The 20,500-nt window shown below is 67.1% G+C and overlaps 2 protein-coding genes across 2 annotated transcripts in view; one reads left to right on the forward strand and one right to left on the reverse strand.

Annotated features, from left to right (window-relative positions):
* The window catches only part of SREBF1 (sterol regulatory element binding transcription factor 1), an 8,511-nt gene extending 5,264 nt beyond the window's left edge, over window positions 1-3,247 (forward strand). Inside the window, 14 exon segments of the mRNA XM_076351276.1 lie at window positions 283-355; window positions 358-543; window positions 629-795; window positions 917-1,085; window positions 1,165-1,273; window positions 1,350-1,359; window positions 1,361-1,460; window positions 1,555-1,687; window positions 1,904-1,938; window positions 1,941-2,058; window positions 2,346-2,538; window positions 2,617-2,728; window positions 2,991-3,079; window positions 3,081-3,247. Coding sequence (XP_076207391.1) covers window positions 283-355; window positions 358-543; window positions 629-795; window positions 917-1,085; window positions 1,165-1,273; window positions 1,350-1,359; window positions 1,361-1,460; window positions 1,555-1,687; window positions 1,904-1,938; window positions 1,941-2,058; window positions 2,346-2,538; window positions 2,617-2,728; window positions 2,991-3,079; window positions 3,081-3,215 — 1,629 coding nt within the window. The 3' untranslated portion in view covers window positions 3,216-3,247.
* Window positions 3,248-6,335: 3,088 nt separating this feature from the next.
* The window catches only part of RAI1 (retinoic acid induced 1), a 76,549-nt gene continuing 62,384 nt past the window's right edge, over window positions 6,336-20,500 (reverse strand). The window contains 6 exon segments of the mRNA XM_076351110.1: window positions 6,336-6,591; window positions 7,076-7,125; window positions 7,462-7,555; window positions 8,720-10,935; window positions 10,938-11,054; window positions 11,057-14,343. Of these exon segments, the coding sequence (XP_076207225.1) occupies window positions 6,577-6,591; window positions 7,076-7,125; window positions 7,462-7,555; window positions 8,720-10,935; window positions 10,938-11,054; window positions 11,057-14,327 (5,763 nt within the window). The 5' untranslated portion in view covers window positions 14,328-14,343 and the 3' untranslated portion in view covers window positions 6,336-6,576.

Below are 20,500 nucleotides of genomic sequence, written 5' to 3' on the forward strand. Positions count from 1 at the left end.
TTTCACGGTGCCCGCCCCCTTCTAGTGCCATTAGCTCCACCCACCCGGCCCCGCCTCTTCCACCTGGGCTAGCCCCGCCCACCCCCTCTAAGCTTGGCCTACCTATCGCACCTGGCCGCGCCCCTATGCCTCTGTCACTATGTGTAGCCCCGCCCATCTGGCCTGCCCCTGTGAGTAGCTCCACCCACCCCTCCCTTTGGCCCCGCCCTCCTCCCTTTGGCCCCACCCTCCTCCCTTTGGCCCCGCCCCCCGCGCTGACCCGCCCTCTCCCGGGGGGCGCAGGGGGACTTCGCGCAGGGGGCCCAGCACCTGCGGACGGCGCTGGCGGCGCTGGGGCGGCCGCTGCCCGCCTCCCACGGGACCTGGCCTGCAGCCTGCTCTGGAGCCTGCTGCGGCACCTGCTCCAGCGCCTCTGGGTGGGCCGCTGGCTGGCCGCCCGCGCCGGGGGGCTGCGCCCCGACCCCCCGCCCCCCGCCCACGTCCGTCAGAGCGCCCGCGACGCCGCCATGGCCTACCACCGCCTGCACCAGCTCCACCTCGCCGGTACGGCCCCGCGCCGCGGGGGGCTGAGGGACGGGACCCCCTGCGCCCCACATCCCCCCTGAGCCCCCCGTCCCCGTCCCCGCAGGGAAGCAGGCCGGGGGGCACCTGCTGGCCATCAACCTGGCGCTGAGCGCCGTCAACCTGGCCGAGTGCGCCGGCGACGCCGTCTCCGTGGCCGCCCTGGCCGAGATCTACGTGGCGGCCGCCCTGCGGGTCAAGGCCAGCCTGCACCGCTGCTTCCACTTCTTGGCTGTGAGTGCAGGGCAGCTCCCTCCACCGTGGGACGGGGGGTGTGTGTGTGTGTGTGTGTGTCCCCCGTGTGTCCCCTGGGACCCAGTCTCGGGTCCCCCCTGACCCCCCGCTCTCCCCGCAGCGCCCCTTCCTCTGCAGCGCCCGGCGCGTGGCCCTGTCCCACGGCGGGGCCGTGCCCCCCGCCATGCAGTGGCTCTGCCACCCCTTGGGCCACCGCTTCTTTGTCGATGGGGACTGGGCCGTCAAGGGCGTCCCGAGGGAGACCATCTACAGCTCTGCCGGCAACCCGGGTAACCCCCGCCCCCCAGCACCCCCAGCCCCCAGTTTCGGGGTGGAGGCGTACCCGCTCACCACCTCTCTCTGCCGCAGTGGACCCACTGGCGCAGGTGACCCAGCTCTTCCGCGAGCACCTCCTGGAGAAGGCGCTGTGCTGCGTGGCCATGCCCGAGCCCGGCCGCCCCACTGCCCAGGGCGAGGGGTAAGTGCCGGGGTGGGTACCCCGCTCCCTCTGCCCGGCGTGGGGCCGGCCCCGCTCATGGCCCCTCTCCCGGCAGGCGGTTCTCCCGACGCTCTCGAGTACCTCCAGCTGCTCAACGGCTGCTCTGATGCCAGCGGCACCCCCGGCCCCGCGCCCTCCATTAGCTCCGGCTTGACGGCCGTCACAGGTGAGGCCGGTGTGTCGTCCCCCCCCAGGGACATTTCATGGGGGGGGCCAGGGAGTGGTGGACACCCCGCTCCCGTGTCCCTCCCGCCCCGCAGGCACCGACCCCGTGTCCAAGTGGTGGGCGTCCGTCATTGGCACAGTTATTCACTGGCTGCAGGGAGACGAGGAAGGGGCCGAGCGCCTCTACCCGCTGGTGGAGACCATGCCCCGGGCGCTGCAGAGCTCTGAGTGAGTGCCGGGGGCATCGGGGACGGGGACGGGGGGGGGACGACACAGCTCATTGCACGCCTCCCCCTCCTTTTTGGGTTGGCACAGCCCTTGCTAACGCACTCTGAGCACCGCGGCTGTGCTGCCCCGTGTCCGCTGAGGGGGGGGCATGGCCATGCCCAGTGAGGGGCCTGCAGTGACCATGTGTGTTCCCCCCCCCCCCCCCCTGCTTTGCAGGAAGCCCCTGCCCCGCGCCGCCCTGCACTCTTTCAGGCCGTCCGGGCCATGCTGAGCAAGCAGGACGGGAGCCAGGCCAGCCTGAGCCACTGCGAGAAGGCCAGCAGCTGCCTGCGGGAGAGCCTGGAGCTCGGCAGCCCCCCCAAGGGCACCATTGGACAAGGTGAGTCGGGGTTGGGGGGGGGGCAAGGTGGCCGCCCGCCCTGGGGGGGGGAGCGCCCGGCCCTCGCGGGAGGTGCCCCCGGCCCTCGCGGGGGTGCATTGTAGTTGCATTGCATGTGTCAGACTGGGAGTGCAATGCCCCTGCCATGCAGCCCGGCGGGGGCCCCGCGCAGCAACGCCTGCCCGCAGGGACCTCCTCGGCCCCCCTCGCCGTCCATCTGTCCGTCCGTCCCCCCCGCTCACCCAGCTCCCCCTCGCCCCCTCCTCCCCCCCCCTCCCCCCCCCAGGCGGTCCAGCTCCTGCTGTGCGACCTGCTCCTCGTCACCCGCACCAACCTGTGGCAGCAGCAGATGAGCGTCAGCCAGCAGCGCAGCTGCCTCTACCAGGCGTCCGCCCTCGAGCTCCGCGGCTTCCAGCAGGACCTCAGCAGCCTGCGGCGCCTGGCCCAGACCCTCCGTCCCGCCATGCGCCGGGTGAGCCCCCTGACCCTCATCCTGGCGGGTCCCTTTGTCCCCTGCGCCCGGCTGCGCTCACCGTCCGCCCTCCTCCAGGTGTTCCTGCACGAAGCCACCGCCAGGCTCATGGCCCGGGCCAGCCCTACGCGCACCCACCAGCTGCTGGACCGCAGCCTGCGGAGGAGAGGGGTGCAGGGCAGCAAAACAGGTGGGACACGGGGTGGGAGACCACCCCCGGGCGCCGCGCCCCCCGGTGACACCCCGCTTCCCACCCACAGCACCCCCAGCAGCGCTGGGTGATGGGGCGTGGGGGCTTCCTGCCCCATGCTTTGGTGGTGGCACCTGCTCTGGGGTGGGCGAACGGCCCCGTCACCATGCCGGAGCACCCAAGGGAGGGTCGGTGGCTTCCATGGGCAGCCTTGGGGCTGACACCCGCTCTCCCCCCCCCCCCCCCCCCCCCGCCCTTGCAGCCGGCGAGCCGGAGAGTCACCCCACGCCGCGGGAGCACGCCGAGGCCCTGCTGCTGGCCTGCTGCTACCTCCCGCCCAGCTTCCTCTCGGGGGCCGGGCCAGCGCGTGGGCATGCTGGCCGAGGCCGCCCGCACCCTGGAGAAGCTGGGCGACAAACGGACGCTGCACGACTGCCAGCAGATGATCATCAAGCTGGGCAGCGGCACCACCGTCACATCGGGCTAGCCGGGGAGGAGGGGGGCGGGGGGGGGGGCATGCTGCCAGCCCCCCTGCTAGCCCCCCTGGGTCCGGGACGTAGGGAAGGAGGGTGGCTGGGGGTGGCGGGGAGGCGCGTGCCTCAGTTTCCCCCCGGGACGGGAGCCCCTTCTGCGGGACGGTGTTAGGGAGCAGGTTTTAAGGTGAGGGGGTGGGTGGGTGGGGAGGGGCAGGGTGATGCCCGGTGACACCGGCGGTGGGTGCGGAGGCTCCCGGCATGGGACAGCCACGCGTGGGGCACCCCAGGTGGGCTCGGCCACCCCGTGGCTCTGTCCCTGCTCCTGTCCCCAGCCCGCTTGGGTGACGGGACGTGGGGACCTCTAGTGACACTGTCACAGTATTGCATGGCACTGGAATGCTTGGCCAGCCTGGCCCCAGTGCCCTGGCACAGGGTGGGGGCCTGTCCTCACCCCCCTCTCCTGGTGTCCCTGCCCGGCCCCCCATGGGTCCCACTGCCGCAGGGGTGGTTTGGGGCGTCTCGGCATTGCCCCCATTGGGGGGGGGAGGAGGTTTGGCCCCATGGTGGCGGCTAAGGGCCCTCTCCCCAACTGTGCCCATGGTAGGCAAGAGGGGCCCCCCCAGCCTGTCTTCCAGCACTGACCAGTCCCCCCAGTTAGGAGCTGCCACCACCCCCGGGCACGGCTGGGCCTGAGCGCTTTCGGAGAAGGGATGGCAGGGTGGCACGGGGCTCCCGGGGGGCTGGTGGGTGCCCTCGTCCCCTTGCTGCGCCCCCTCCCCCTTGTACATAGCCCCCCGCCCTGCCCTAGCCCCCCCCTCCCCCCCGCCTTGCCTTTTTAAACGGTATTTTCATAGTTGGAGAGTTTTGTACAGACAATTAAAGCTGATTATTTATACCAGTGTGTGCTGGACTGGCGGGGTGGGGACAGACACTGAATTTGGGGGGGGGATGACACACACAGAGCCTGGCTGGGGCAAGGGGACCCCCTCCCTGGCCGGGCGTCCCTGGCTGTGAGTCCTGCCTTGCCCCCGCAGGGGAGGGCTGCGTGGGATGGGGGGGGACAAGGGTGGCAGGGACGGGGTCACTCAGGGACAAGGGACCCCAAACACACCCTCCTTACCCCAAGACGTGCTGGGGGCGCTTCCCCCCCCCCCATACCCCAGCCCCGCCGCAGCCTCCTCTCCGGCCCAGCCCTACAGCACGACCCTCGGTGCTGGTGGCACCTGGGGACCAAGGGCCAGCCAGGGGCTGGCACAGCCCCGGGGGGACCCCTGGCAGCCCCCCCCCCCCCCCCGGGAAAAAGAGAGGCCACGAGCAGGGCGCCACGTACTTCCAAAACAATCGTTGTATCTTTATTGACGCTCTGAATGCAATGACCTGTTTTTTACTCTTAAGGAAAATAAACATCTTTTAGAAACAGCTTGTTACACACAATCTTCAGTGTGAAGCAATATACTAATAAGAACACTAGTCTTAACATTTACAGTCTTCATATATATTATATATATGTATATGTATACATATATATACACTATATAATGAGGCAATATATAATACACACGGTTTACCATTTTACAGTCATATGTACAAGATGTCACTAAAAATAGCCAGATTTCAGGCAACGCTGCCAGGGACACCGGGATTTTAATTTTTTTTTCTTTAAATTAATTATTTTTATTATTCTTTTTATTTTTTCCCCCCTCTTTTTTTTTTTTTTTTTTTTTTTAAATGTGTGTTTTTTCGCTCCCGTGTCCGAGGCAAGCCGCTGAAACGACAGACATTTTGTGGCCAGCAAACCTTGAGGGTGAGGGCTGGGTGGGACGGAGGGGACGCGACAGCCGGCGGGGACACGGGGAGCTGGCTCTGCGGGGGGGGACGGACGGATGGGGCCAGGGCTGCACCCCGCCTTTGCAGGATGCTTCGCAGGTCGGGGCAGCTGGCGGCTCTGTTTTTAGGATGGGATTTGGGGTTAATTCACCCTGGGTTGGTTATTTGCTACCCGCGCCAGGGTGCGGGTGGTGCAAGGTTGGGGGTGCGCGGGGTGCGGAGGTTGGGGAGTCATGCAGGGCACCCTGTGGGGACACAGGTGGGGGGCGATCCCAGTGCTGGGCAGCCCCCCAGCTCCCCCGAGGCGGCCGGGAAGGGAAGCGATAGCCGAGGGAGCCGAGCGAACCCAGCACCCAGGGCAGCGAGGGGTGAGCCAGGGCCACGCAGAGGGAGGAAGCAAGTGCCTCCTCCTCCTCCGGCAAGGACCCTGCTGCCGGCTGGAAGCCATTTCTGGGCTGCTTGCGCCCTCTTGCACCAGGATAAAACCCTGGGGTTCAGCATCCAGGCCATGGGGTTTGCACCCAGAGCCGTGGGTTTCAGCACCCAGAGCCATGGGGTTCAGCGCCCAGGCCACGGGGTTTGCACAAGCGCAGGGAGCAAAGCCCGTCCCCAGCAAGAGGAGCTGCAGAGGAGGTGCTGGCGAGGCCGAGCAGAGGGAGGAGGGTGGGTTTTTGGGGTCCCAGGGAGCAGGACCAGGGGTCCCTGTCCCAGCAGCGCCAGCACCCCATGGAGCGGGAGGGTGGTGGGTGCAATGGGCCGGGGGCCGGAGGGAGGGATTGGGGCTGGGGCAGCCCGGTGGGCACCCACCAGCCCAGCCAAGCGCCCTTCACCCCGGTGGGGACCCGGCCGCCCGGCGCAGGGGCTGGCACCCCGGGACAGGCAGGGTGGGCGCAGGTGGGGGCAGACAGGAGATGGAAGAACGAAACGGAAAAAGCAGAGTGGTGTTTCAAACAGCAGGCCGTTGTTTGTCTTTTTTTTTTTTTCTCTTTTTTTTTTTTTCTCCTTTTTTTTGTCTTTTTTCTCCTTTTTCTTTTTTTTCCTTTTCTCCGCCGCACGTATATACAGACAGACACCGTGAGGTTTGCTGAAGGCAACATCTCAGATCAGATCAGTGTGAGATATGGAGAGCCGGGACCCGCGGGGGGGTCCGGCGGCCCCACAGTAAGACAACATCGCCGGGACCCCCCCCCCCCAACTTGTACACGGCCCCCCCCCCCCCTCCCCCCTCCCCCCCCCCCCGCGCAGCGATCGCGGGCGCCCCCCGCGCAGCGAGCGCGGCCGGGGGGGGATCCCGTTCCGCCTCCCGCGGGGGCCAGGCCGGGTTTTGCCGGGGCCCGGCGGGGGCGGAAAACCCGGCGCTGGCTCTGCCCGGCCGGAACGGGCTCGGGGAGGAGGGGACGGGGCGGCAGCGCTGCGCCCACCTGCAGCGGGGCGGCTCCCGGTACGGCCCGGTACGGTACGGCCCGGCCCCGCTCCGCTCCGCTCCCGGGACGCTGCCTCCTCCGCCGGTCCTTCGCTGGCGGCGGGGCGGGTGCCCGCGGGGCGCTACACCGGCTGCCTCTGCGGGGAGAAAGGGGGTGTCAGCGCGGGGGTCCCGCCCTGGGGGGGGGGGGGGTTGGCCCCTGGGTCCGATCCCCGGGCTGGCGGGGATGTCCCCATCAGCAGCCACCCTGGCCACCCGCAATAATCGTGCACCCACCCGAGAGGCAGCGCTTTTAACAACGGGTTCAATTATCGCCCCTCCCCCCCCCCCGTCCACCCCCCGACCCCGTCGGAGCTCGGGGAAGGGGGATTAAAACCCCCACAGCCCGGCTGGGGGTCCCAGACCCGGCGCCCGCTGGCCTGCCCCCACAGCGGAGGGCTCCTGGGTGGCCTGGTATCCTCCAGGGACGCGATGCCCCACCGCGACGCCCCGTGCCACCCGGGGCTGAGCGCCCGGGGTGGGCATGCCGTGGAGCGGGGTGTCCCCGTGGTCTGAAGGCAGGTCCTCCTCCCCCAGGGCTGCAGAGCATTGTAGGGGTGTGCAGGGGGGCTCTGGGCTTACCTTATGTTTGGGACATTTCAGAGAGAAGCTCTCTTCGGTTAATAAGCAACCTGCGAGGAGAGGAGAAGGCCGTGTCAGGGAAGTCCCCGCGCTGTGGGACGGCGGTCCCCGAGTGGTGGGGACGCAGCATCCCCCATGGCCTCCCACCGCCATCCACACAAGCTGCACCGTTCGCATGAAGGGTTCAGCCGAGGCCGGCCAAACTCGGGACACCAGCCAGCGCTGCTGGTGCAGGGGGCATCGCCATCCCGTCCGGCAGGGAGCCGTGAGCCCACCCTAGCCTTGGATGGGCTTGAGCATTGCGGAGCAGTCAGGCTGGCCCCGCGGCCAGCCGGGTGGGAGGGTGCCGGGGGTTCCTGTGCTCCTGTCCCCGCGGCCGGGCTCACCTGTGTCAACGGCACACGCGTAGTGGTAGGTGTGAGGACACCCCTTCTGGCAGCAGCCCACGGTGGCTCCCGCTTGCTGGCAGCTCGAGCACTTCTTTAAACACACCCGGGAATTCGGAGCAGGGAAGGAGAGATGTGGAGAGACAGAGAGACCCCCGTCAGAGCCCAGCGCAGGAGCAAAGCACCCCGACGGCCCCGACCACAAGGGGAACGCGCCGGCGTCCCTGCGCCTCTCCAGCCCCTTGCTGCCTCCCCCGGGCAGCATCCTTCCTCCCGTGCCGGCGCACCCCGGGCGACGCCGTGCCTCTCGCTCGGCCATCTGCAGCCACGCACGATATTCCTACCCGCTGTACCGCTCCCCTGGATGGCACCGAGCTTGCAGCCATCCTCCATGGGGCAGGAGGTGCGGAGGTGAAGGGACATGGCCTAGGCCGTGCCGTGGCTCGGTGGCAGTGGTGCTGGAGGACTGCGGTGTTCCCCATCTCCTGCCCCGTCCCCAGCGGGTGCTGCAGAGATGGGAACACCCGGCCCTGTGGTGTGGGTGGGGAGAAGGCAGCAGCCTCCAGACAGACATGCCGCGAGCACGCACGCCTGGGAATATGGCCAGCCCCAAACCTGGTACCGGGAGGCTTGCTGGAGACCCCCCTCCCGCTCCCCAGCACAAAAACCCCCGTGCCCCCTTGGCAGTCTCCCAGCAGCGTCCTCCCTATTTTGCTCGCTCGATGTGCCTGCGCTCCTCTCCTCTTGGAGAGGAGCAGGGCAGGGCCGTGCCCTCCCTTCAGCTCCCCTTCCCCTGCTGCCCATCACTGTGGCGTCAGGCCACGTCGCGCCCATTTTTGTCTCCCATCCTGCCTTCGCCAGGCTGCGTCTGTCTCGTTCCGAGCCGCCCCCTGCGACACACAGCAGGGCTGGGGGATGCGACACACCGGGCTCAGCATCCTCATGGTCCTGGGCGGGGGGGCCTGCCGCCCTCCCAAAACATAACAATGTAAATATGCTTCTACGCCTAAAAGGGGGGGGGGGGTGGTTTGGGGGGGTGCTATCAGAGACGCAGCAGCACAAATGTCACGGGAAGCCAGTGGGGTTCATGGCGCCTGAACACCCGTCCCGCTCTCCCAGGACGACTCGTCGGGGCCACCCTATTAATTATCGCCCCGGCTGGAGGCGCAGCCGGGGGAACTGCTTCGGCTGAAGGAGGCCAGCGAGAGATGCCGCCCCGCGGTGCCGTGCCGTGCCAGGCGGGCAGCCGAGCTCTTACCAGGTCGGCAGCCACCTTGACGGCCTCCTGCAGCCCGTAGAGCTTCCCCGCCACCAGGAAAACCCCAGCGGTCCATACGGCACAGGCCTCGTGCAGCCAGTGCTCCTGCGTGTCGCCCGCCGGCTCCTGTGGCGGGGACTCGGACTTGTGACATTCGTGCCGCCGGGGCTTTTCGGCCGCCTCCTCGCCCTCTGTCCTCTCATCACAGCAGTAGCAGCTCTGCAGCCTGCGAAACATGCCCCGCGGGCTGGAGCGCAGCGTGCTCTGCTTGGCTGCCTCGGCGGCACCCTCCGGCCGTGCCGCCTTGCCGCCGGCACCGCAGCCGCCCTCCATCCCTCGGGGCGCCCGCTCGGCTGCGGCGGGCGGGATGGCGTCCTCGCCCGGCCCCTCCACCCGCGCCTTCTCCTTCAGCCGCGACTTCTTCTTGGGCAGGCAGTCCTCAGGGTAGTAGGGCCCGCAGAGGTCCCCCAGGTCCTTGTAGTTGGCGGGGTTGCGGCACAGGCAGCAGACCAGGCAGGCGGCGCTCAGCGCCTTCGACACCACCGGCCCCATGTGCATGGTGGAGGAGGCGGGCAGGGCTGCCCGTGGTCGCGGCGCCGGCCCGGCTGGTCCCCGTTGCAGCCGGGCCTCCTCGACGGGCGAGTTGACGATGGTGCAGGCGGTGGTGAACTCGCCGCGCCGTTCCACGCGGACGTAGGGGGCGAAGGGGGGGGCCCGGCTGTCCGCCCGCAGCCGCTTGCAGGAGATGTACTTCAGCCGGATCTCGGGCTCGGCGGGGTGCAGCAGTGGGGCCTGCTGGGCCTGCCGCCGCCGCTTGCCACGGCTCTTGCACCGCGCCGGCACCGCCTTGGCCTTGCCGTGGGCCAGACGCTTCCGCTGCCGCTTGGAGTAGCCATTGTAGTTGGAGTGGTTGGCCCGCGGCTTCGGCCCCCGCGCCGGCCCAGCAGTGGGACGTCCCTCGGGGGGGCCCTCGCCACCCCCTGCCTCCTTCTCCTCACTCTTTGGTTTCTTGCCCTCCCGCAGCGTCTCCTCCCCACCGCCCAGGCCGGCCGCACGCTCCCGGGGCAGCGGTGGCGGTGCGGGACCCAGGGGCGCCTTGGCCATGCCCAGCGCCGCTGCTTTGCCCTTGCGGTTCCTCTTCTTGGGCAGAAGCCCCAGGCTCTTGGCTGCCATGGTGGAGCCGGTCTGGGCCCCCGGGGCCAGCGCACAGGCCTCCCCCTGGCAGCCATCAGCAGAGAGCTTCTTCCCGCCGCCCAGCTTCCCCTTCGGTGCTCGGCCATTGGGGTTTCGGCAGAGCGTCTCGGCCGCCGGCACGGTGGGTGCCTTCTGTGCCGCCACCAGCTTGGGCAGCCGCGCGTCGCCTGCCGCCGGGGCCACCCCGCTGTGCTTCACCGCCCGCTCCCTCTCCGTCCCCGCTGGGCTCAGGGAGGTGCCGTAGGCAGCTGCCGCGGCCGCCGCCGTGGCCGCCGGTTTGCAGGCGAACTTCTTCAGGTTGGGTGAGGTGATCTTCTGGACAATGGCCTCCAGCTTGAGGCCGCGGCCCTTGCGGGGAGGCAGCACTTTGGTCTTGGTGGCCTCCTGGAAGGCCGCCCGGGAGGTGATCTTGATGCAGACATCGGGGGCCTCCTTCGGTGGGGGGGGCTTTGGGACGGCTTCGCCGGAGCTCTTGGGGGGCAGCTTGGCTTTCACCTTCTTGGCCACAGGCATCTTCTTGAAGAGGCTGGGGGGGGGCTCCGGCTTTTCCTCCTTCACGCCGCCGCTGTTGCTCCGCAGGACCAGGTTCCTCTTCTTGGCGGGGATAGGGGAGATGAAGGTGGACTTCCTCTTCAGCGAGTGCAGGGGCCGCTCGGACATCTTGCCCCCCACGCCCGGCCCTGTTTTAGGCAGCTTCATCCGGGCGCCCACCTTGCCCTCCTTGTGGGGGCTGCCCGGGGCCACCAGCTTGAAGGCAGGTGGGAGGTGGTTGTTGGAGATGAGCTTCTTGGGCGCCTTGCAGTTCTTCAGCCGGACGTCGGCCGCCCGCTTGCCCCGCCGCCTCTTGGTGTAGAAAACCTCTTGCGTCTTCGTCCGGGAGCGTAAGATCATCGACCGCTGGTCCCTCTCCCCTGCCTCTACCGCGTTCCCCTCCAGCGGTGTCGGCCCCGCCGCCTCCTCTGCCGTCACCAAGCCGGGCACCAGGAGGGTGGTATCGCCAGCGTTTTGGACCACCTTGGGGCCGGCCGGCTGCTGCGCTTCCGGGCTTTGAAAGCCACCCGCTGCTTAACGCCACAGGCGGGCTTCTTCCCCAGCTTCTCCTGGTGCACGGGGGCCTTCAGCCCCTCCAGCGGGGCGGGGTGCGGGGCTCGGCGAGGGCGGTGAAGGAGCGGGTGCACATGCGCGCCGGCAGACCCTCGGCTGGAAACCGAGGCGTTTGGCTGTGACCGTTCTTGCTTGGTATCTCCGCCTGGCCGTCTGGCCCGAGGCAGGCGCTGGCCACGCCGCCGGCTGCCGGCAGGTCATCGAAGGGGCTCGGCACGGCGCTACCGGCGCCGTCCCCCTCTGGCAGCCGGCAGTGGACCCTCTTGTTGCGGAGGCTCTTGCCCCGTGAGACGGGCTCTGTCTTCCCCAGCGCGTTTTCGGGAGCGAGCTGCTGCTTCACCGTGACCAATGGGGCAGATTCAGCATCAGCCGCCTCCGGGTGGGACGTCTCCCCTCCGCCGGTCTCCTCCTCGGGCTGGATGTGGGGCAGGGAGGACTTGAACCAGCTCTTCACCTTGGTCTCCGTGCCCACGGCAGGGCCCAGCAGGATGACGGACTGGCCGGAGAGGCGCGCGGTGGGAGCCGAGCTTTCCTTCTCCACCGTGCTGACGGTCTCCTCGGCGGACACGGGCACCTCGCTGGAGGACAGCACGGTGGGCATCTCTGGGGGCTTGGGCGGCGAGGCGTCGTACAGCACCGACTTCTGCTCCGAGCCAGCCAGCTCGCAGAGTGAGGAGTACTCCTCCACCTCCAGGTCCGACTCCTTCAGCTCCGGCGAGGAGATGATGGGGATCTCGCTGAAGTCCCCGGTCGAGCAGCAATGCCGGGTGTCCTGCAGCCACCTCTCGCTGTCTGCCTTCGTGGCCTCGTCGTAGGTTAGCGTCTCCTCCTCTTCTTCCTCCATCACCTGCTGACCAAAGTCCCGGCCCGGCTCGCTCTTGGCCGGCTGCTCGCCGTCGCACAGATCCAAGCCACAGGCATTTTTTTTCTCCTTGCAGGAGCCCACCAATTTGCTGGGGAACAAGCCCTTGGGGAGGTCGGTGGCTTGCAGGCCCGAGCCCAGCTCCTTCCACCGCAGGCATGCATCGCCCAGGCTCTCCTCCGGCCACTCGAAGTGCTCCATGGCGTTCTCAGACCCCACCGAGTTGGCGGTGGTGTTCGAGTAGCAGCTGTAGCCGGCGGCCCCCGCGCTCGACGTCGCTGCTGGGATGCTGGGCTTGGAGTTGAATGCCAGCGGGGCCGTATCCTTCAGCGCGTCCTTGGTCTCGGCGGCCGCGAACTCCACCTGGGGACCCTCGTACACCTCTTCGCCAAAGTCCTTCCCCGTGCTGGCCCCCGAAGCCTTGTCCAGCTTGAGGGGCTCAGTGAGCGTGCTGGAGTCACCCTGGCTGGGCCAGGCGCCCTTCACCATGGAGTCCAGGCAGGGCCGGTGGTTCTCCAGCTGGAAGGGGGACTTGGTGGCCTCCTTGCTCAGCATGGGCGAGTTGGCCCAGGCTTTGTCCGCCTTCTCGCTGATGGCGTCCTGCAGGACGATTATCTCGGAAGCCAGCTCCTCCTGGGACAGGGCGCTGAGGAGCAGCCGGGGACAGTCCCGTTCGTTGGTCACGTACTTGGTGAAGGTCTCCAGGGGCAGGCTGGCGTGGATGCTCTGGAAGGAGTCGTCCGATTTGGTGGACATGTCGTCCGGGGAGGTCACGGAGCAGGTGGAAACCGACTCGGGCTTCGCCTTGGAGTTGCTGTTGACGCGGGCAGGGCTGCGGTTCTGGTTGCAGTACAGGAAACTCCTCTCCAGCTGGTCCTCCGACCCACTGAGATAGTCGGCATCCTGCGTCTCGGCGTGGACAGACTGGGGCGTGCTGAGTGGGTCGGACAGGGGGGTCCCCACCTGCTCCGCCGAGTAGGTGCTGCTCTCGGGGCTGCAGTGCTGCCCCTTGAGCTGCTCAGGGGTCCTCGCCGGGGTCTTGATGCCCTTTTTCTGGGGCACGGCTGCTTTGGAGAGCAGCAGCTGCTGGACGGTATTGGAGATGTTCTCCACCTGGGAGGTGAGCGCCGTCAGGCTCTGCAGGCTCAGGTCCGACAGCAGGTTTTCAGGCAGCTTCTCCTTCTGCAAGTTTTTGCAGTTCCCGGATTGAGCGTCGGGGCTCGTCCCATCGGTGGGAGAAGGGTTCAGCAGCGGCATGAAATGGCTGTGGTCGGCGATGCCGGTCGGGAAGGGGCCGGCACTCAGCGGCTGCTGGCTGTACTGGAAGTTCTCCAGGTTGGGCATCAGCGGGGAGGGAGTGGAGCTGTAGGATGGAGACCTGCCGACGGAGCGAGCCGGCGAGTGGCTGGCGCTGGGGCTGAAGGTCTGGTAGTACTGCTCCGGCGTCCGGACGGGCGGTGCGTCGCCCTGGCAGTAGGTCTGGCCCGGCTGGTTGTAATGTTGGTACTTGGCCAGGTTTTGGTAGTGGAGGGTCTCCGGGGCGTGATGCCGCCCCTGCAAGGTCTGCGGCGGCTGCGGGGGCTGCGGCGGCTGCGGGGGCTGCGGCGGCGGGGGCTGCGGGGGCTGTGGTGGCGGTTGCGGGGGCTGCTCGTAGCCGATGCGGTTGGGCTGGTAGCCGTGCAGGTTGGGCACGCGGGGGCCGGGGGCCAGGCTGGCGGCGCTGCCCAGGGGCCGCTCCAGCGGCGGCTGCCCCGAGGGCGCCGTGCAGCTCTTGTAGGAGTGCGCCGGCTGGCTGCCCCCCGGCACCGAGGAGTAGGTGGAGGAGGCGGGGAAGGACTGTGAGTGCTGCCCGAAGTGGGGGCTCTGCGAGAAGGGCATGGGCGAGGAGACGTCGTTCGGCAGCTTCTGCCGCTGCAGCTTGGGGTAGGGGAGCGTGGGCGGCTGCTGCTGCTGCTGCTGCTGCTGCTGCTGCTGCTGCTGAAAGTGAGTCCGGAAGGGCAGCGAGGCGGCCGCCGGCTCGTGGTACGCCCGCCCGCCTGCCAACGCCGCCGTCTTCTTCATCAGGCTGTCCTCATACTTGGCCACGCCACCGGGCAGCGCCTGCGGCTGGCCGCCCCACGCCTGCAAGCTCTCGTCCCCTGAATAACGGGCCGGGTAGGGGCTGTTCTCCTGCACGGCGTAATTGGAAAAGGCCGGCCTGCCTTGCAGCTGCTGCCCCGCTAATTGCTTGTTTCCCCGGTGGTATTTCTCCACAGCGCTGTTCTCATAGCCCGAGTACGGCAGTTGCTGCTGACTGTAGTACTCCTTCGCCACCAGCCTCTGCCGCTCGCAGTTCGGCCCTGCCTGACTTTGATGCCTGTAATTCTCCAGGCGTGATGTATCTTGTGAAGTCGGCTGGTAGCTCTGCTGGTTGCCGTGGAAACCACACCTTTCTCGAAAGGACTGCATGGCGCGGGCTCGTTATCTGCGAAGAGAGAGAGGCGAGAATTCAAATGAAGCATCCCCACCGCGGTGGGCTGGGGAGGGCGGCCGCGCGCGGACAGGGGCAGCGTCGCGTGCGCCGCGGAGGCATCGCCTCGCCTGCCGTGGCGTCACCCTGCTGGCGCTGCATCGCCTCGCCGGCTCCCTGGAGCACGGTACCTGGCAAGGCATCGCCTCGCATCGCCCTGCATCGCCTTGCATCACCCTGCAGTGCATTGCTTTGCATCGCATCGCCCTGCATCGCCTCACATCGCCCTGCATCGCATCGCCTTGCACTGCATCACCCTGCATCGCATCGCCTTGCATTGCATCTCCCTGCCTTGCGTCGCCCTGCATTGCATCGCCCTGCATTGCATCGCCCTGCGTTGCATTGCCTTGCATTGCATCACCCTGCATTGCATTGCCTTGCATTGCCCTGCATCGCATTGCCCTGCATCACGTTGTCTTGCATTGCATCACCCTGCATCATATCACCTTGCATTGCATCGCTCTGCATCGCATCGCATCACATCGCCTTGCATCACATTGCATCGCCCTGCATCACCTCACCTTGCATCGCCCTGCATCATCCTCTCTCATATCTCCTTGCATCGCCCCATGCTGCATCGCCCCGCTTCGCAGCACGGTGCCCGCGAACTGGGGGGCGGCTGGGTCCGGCTGCCTCCTCCCTGCCTGCGGCATGCCCAGCCAGCCCTCCTAACCAGCCTGCTGGGAGCCTTCCCCATCTCTGCCACCTGCCCCGGCTCTGCAGGGCGAACAAAACCCCTCCCTGCCTGCCCCGCGTGGCACAGCGACCCCCTGCACCGTGTTGGGGTCCCCCAGCCCCGGTGATCTGCGTTTCATGCACCCACTGCCCCTCGCCTCTGCAAATCACTTACGCCCCTCCTTGCACGCCCTCCCCGGGGATGCCGGGATCCTGCGAGCCCCTCCGAACACCCCGCTTATCGCCATTCTTTTTAATTATTGGGCTAATTACTGGAAGCAGCAGCGTGGAGGGCCAGAACCGCAGGCTCTGCTGCAAAAAAAGACATTTCAACTTGCTGGCTCTGCCCGTCTCTGCCTGCTGCTGCCTCCCGCAGCTCCCCCGGCCCCAGCCGATCCCCCCTGCCCCGGTGCGATACCATCTGGAAGCTGTCTGCTCCCGCCAGCAGACGTCTATTAGCTGAGCGCCTCGCCACCGTCATCATTAAACCTCCCCATTTCCTAGCCCCGCTTGCGTTAGGTGCAGGGAAGCACCTGGGTCACCGGTTTGATCTCGGAGGCAGTGGAGCGGCTTGCGGGGGCCCCGTGAGCTAATGAAGGGCTCGGTGGCAGGGGGATGCATCCTGCCTGTCCCCAGCACCAGTAGGTCGGAGGTGTCGGGGAGGCATGAGCCTGTTTTGGCAGTGGCCTGCGATTTGGGAGCCCAGGTTAGGGCAGCCCCAAGGGTCTGCAGCTCCCTGGGGACTTCCCCGGTGCTGCTCCCTTGGCGCCGTGCCGCGGCGGTGACCCCGGTGCAGCCGGTGCTGTCCCCCCTGCCTTCATTAAGGCAATGAGTGTAACAAGGGGAGGGGACGGGGTGCTGGTGGTGTCTGACACCCAGCAGCCACCAGCAGAGCCAAGTCCAGCCTCGCTCCCCGGCACACCTCCCTGCGGTGCCAGCCACGCCGGGCAGCCCCGAGCCAGGGACACACAAACACGTGTCCCCACGTGTCCCCCTGCCACCCTCGTGTCACCGCCACAACGTGCCAAACAGCGCGTGGCTCTGGACGGCCCCTTCGTTGGTGGCTCTGCCGCAGCCGCACAAATCGCACCCCTGGTTTGATCAGTCCCAGCTTGGCCCCCTTTCCTCCCAGCGCCCTGTGGACACCGGTAACGTCTCAGCACCTTTTTGGGGTCTACGTGCACACACGGGGCTTTATTTAGTTATATTTCCATAACCGCCGGCAGCTCAGGGATGCACCGATCACACGGTGCCCTCCGGCGCCACTGGAGCCGGGCTCGGTGCCACCCACGCCAGCCCGACACCCCGTCCACCCCGTTCCCCCCATTCCCCCCATCCCCTTTTTGGACACTTTCCACGTTGCTTCCCCATATTGCAGCTGCATCTCGCAGGCTGCACGGGCAACTGGATGCAGTTAAAGCCTAGATCCCGGGGAAAAGACGGGTCAATTAAAAATCCGGTGAGGCCGGCGTGAAAGCCCCTACCGTGGTGCGGGCGCAGTGTTGCCCTGTCCTGCGCCGGGGCTGCCGGAACAAAGGCAGCGAAATCAAAGCCAGGCCTCTGGGGCAGCCCCAGGCGGCGGCAAGAAAATTAAAGGGAGAAAAGGGCCCCTCACGCTCCACGTGGAAGCAGGTTTGAAAAATGAAATCGGCTTGAGAAGACCCTGGGCTGGTGCTTTAAGGGGAGCTCCCCCCCCCCCCCCCTTTCTCTTTTATTATTAATTATTAATTAATTATTGTTACTTTTTCAAACAGCTGGGACAACGCCAGGCTGAGCAAAAGCGCCCAGTGCAAGGGGACGGGTCGCTCGCCGGCACGCAGAGGAGGGGATGCACAAAGGGAGCACGTGCGTGGGGTGTGCATGTGTGCAGGGCGTGTATGCACGCAGGCCGTGCACGCGTGCAGGCTGTGCACGCACACGGGGTGCGCATGCCTGCAGGGTGTGCGGGTGGGAGGAAGCGCCCCCCCCCCCCCCCGGCAGGATCAGGCCACGGGGACAGCCAGCCTCGACCACATCCCAGCGCCTGGCAAGGCCTGAGGCTCATCCTGCACCCCCGGGCGTCTTCTTACAGGGGTCACAATATGCGAGGCTGGATGAGGCCCGCCGGGCAGGAGATGCAGCCGGGGCTGCCCGTTGCTTCCCCATCCGAGACGAGCCGAAATCCCGTGCTGAGCGAGGTGCCTTGCCCGGAGCCACAGTCCCATCTCCCTGCAGGCTACCCGGGCACAGGGCTCTGCCGGGGGTCGGACGCTGCCGTTTGGGGCTGGGAGAGGACACGCTCATCACCGGTAGCACCTGGACCTGTCGGCAGAGCCGGAGGCCAGCTCTGCCCTCGGCTCTGCCGCGGCTTTGCCGGAGAAGGGCCGTAACAGATGTTGCTGCCTGATGTAGGCTGTTTCCGAGCAAATGCTTTAATGGCATCAAATCAAGCTGTCGACAGCAGCGAGGTTACGGCCCTTCCCAGGAGGGGAGGCGGCCGCGGCCCTGGGGCCCTGGGCGCTCGCTCCCCCCTCCACGTCCCTGCCAGACGTGCTCCCCCGGCCCCGAAGAAGTTTCCAGCCCGGCTCCCGCTGGCCCCGCGACGGGACTCAATACGGGGCTGTTGGCGCACGGCTGCAGCCACAAAGCCACAGTGGCTGCAGCCAGGGCTTACAGCGTGGGTCCCCGGGAAGGGGTCCCCAAGGCATCCGTGGGAGGAGGCAGGGACCTGGGGACATCACGGTGCCGGGGGCCAGCACGATCCTGTCCCCCGCGATCCAAGGAGCCAACGCTCACCTCTGGCTACAGCCACCCCAGAGCATCCTGTCCCCTCAGTCCCCAGGGACACGTGGACAGCCCAGCCGGCCCCACAGCTCCCAGCACAGCCCCGGCGTCACCCTTCGGGGACACGCAGGACCCGCTGCACCTCCCAGAGCTGGTGCATGACCCGGGGCCATGCTGTGGTGCACGAGACCATGCTGCAGCGCATGGGGCTGACATGGTGCCCGGGGTTGATGTGGTACACGAGGCTGAGACGGTGCACGAGGCTGATGCGGTGCACGGAGCTGATGCAGTGCACAGGGCTGGTGCCGGGAGCTGAGCCGGGGCACAGCGCGGCACTGCCAGGTCAGCGCAGCCCTGCTGCTGCAGGCGCCCGCTCGCGCGGTTCCTCGCAGCCTGCCTGCTGCTCGGGAGGATTTGTGCTGCGTGGCTGGGTTTGGTGTTATTTTCCTCCCCCCCCCCATCCCTCCTTCTTTCCCTGCCTGCTCCCCTTTCCTCCCCCTTCCCCTCGGCTGGCAGGGACACAGCAGGGCAGGATCTGGAGCCCTCTGAAGGCAGCCCAGGACTTTCCATGGCAGGGGACCCTCGGTAAGCACCCAAGGCCCGCAACGCGTCGGCCCCGGGCGCAGCGGGCATCCCCCGGCCCCCCGCACCCCGGCCTCGCTTCCCAGCTGCTGCTCATCCCGCGGGGCCTGATCCAGCGCCCTCCAGCCCTGCTGCTTCTCCGGCTGCTCCCTCGCCTTTGCTGCTGCGCCATCAAAAAGGACTCAATGACTAAAAATAGCAGCGCGCTCTTCGCAGGGAGATGCTTCGCCATCGGAGCGGCGCTGGCACTGCGGACCCCTGCTCCCCCCATCACCCCTGCATCAACCCCCCTCTCCCAGCCCTCCCCCCCCCAGGGGTGCAGCCCCACACAGCGAGGCGGCATTGGAGGGAGGGGGGAAGGGGCGAAGGGATTGACACCCCCCCGGCCCCCCCCCCCCTTGGTGGCTCTCAGGGTGGGGAATAAGCGCCTATCAAGGAGCGTCAGCCCTAGATTTGTTTAATTGTGAGCTGGTGGAGTTTAAAGAAGCCCTTTCTGGCCGGCTGCCACACCGCAAACTGCTCCGGAGAATTTGATTATTAAGGGAGGAGAGAAAAGGGGGGGGGGGGGGGGTGTCGGGGTGTGTGGGACAGCCCAGGAAAGGGCATCCTGCCCCCAGGAGCTGGGAATGAGAGGGACTGGGGGGATGGACAGACAGACAGACCCCCCCGGCAGCGCAAAGGGACCCCGCGGGGCTCGCCCGGGGTAGGGTCAAACCCTCCGGGAGGTTGTGGAGCTGCCGCCGTCCGTCCGTCCGTCCCTGCACCCTGCGGACGCCCCTGCGGTGCCTGGGAGCTGGGCACTGGCACCCAGCTGCGTGGGGCTGGGCACCCCCGGTTGGGTGCACCCATTGTCAACGCACCCCCCCTCCCGCTTCAATGCACTCTCTAATGCCCCCCGTTAACGCACCCTCTCCTCCAGTGCACCCCGCTAATGCACCCTTCCCCCAATGAACCCCTTTAATACACCCTCTCTCCAATGTAGTCCATTAACGCACCCTTTCTCCAATGAACCCTCTTAATGCACCCTCTGTCTAATGCACCCTGATAATGCTCCCTCCCCCAATGAACCCCCTTAATGCACCCTCTCTCCAGTGAACCCCTTTAATACGCTCTCTCTCCAAGGTACCCCCTTAATGCATCCTTCCCCCAAAGAACCCCTTTAATACACCCTCTCCCCAGTGACCCCCTTCAATGCACCCTCTCGTTAGGGTAACCTTGCCCCAGTGCACCCCTTGAATGCACTCTCCCTCCAGTGAACCCCTTTAATACACCCTCGCTCCAATGCACCCCTCTGTAACACCCTCTTTCCAATGCACCCCCTTAATGGACCCTCTCCCCAGTGAACCCCTTTAATACACCCTCTCTCCATTGCACCCCCATTAACACACCCTCTCTCCAATGCACCCCCATTAACACACCCTCTCCCCCATCCCCCCGCCCCATCACCACCACCATCTCCCGCAACGCCAACGCTCCGTCCCAGTGCAGCGGCTCCGGGGGGGGGGGGGGGGGGGGGGGTACCCACAGCGCAGACCCCAGCCCCCTGCTTCCCCCCATCACCGCGTTCCCCCCCCCCCCCCTCCTTTTCGGCGCTCAGCCGACCGGAGCAGCTGTTCCCTGCACACTTCACTTGCCCGCAGATGATGATAAATGGAGCTGGGGCTGCGCCGCCCATTGCGCGGGGGTGGGCGGATGCGGGTAGCGAGGATGAGGAGGAGGGATGGGGTCCCCATCTCCTGCAGTCCCCCCCAGATCACGCTGCTCCTCCCATCCAGCTGCCGGGGAATTCCCCAGGCGGGTCCTCACCCCAAAACCTCCCCCGGGGGGGAGGTTTTGGGGTGAGGACCCGCCTGGGGAATTCCCATTGCAATGGGGTGCATCGCCATCAGCATCAGGTCAATGCCCCATTTCGGGGGCACAGTCCTTCATGCCTGCCCCCCGCCCCAGCTCTGCTCCTCCCCAGCGAGGAATTTTACTCGGGGGGGAAAAAAAAAAACCACAAACCATGGCCTGTGAACCGCACTCATGACTCAACGTTTCTGCTGGCCCCGGTTTCTCCGTCGCTTGCCAGGGGAAGCCCGTGGCCTTCCCA

The sequence above is a fragment of the Aptenodytes patagonicus genome, chromosome 13, assembly GCF_965638725.1.
Source record: "Aptenodytes patagonicus chromosome 13, bAptPat1.pri.cur, whole genome shotgun sequence".
NCBI lineage: Eukaryota > Metazoa > Chordata > Aves > Sphenisciformes > Spheniscidae > Aptenodytes > Aptenodytes patagonicus.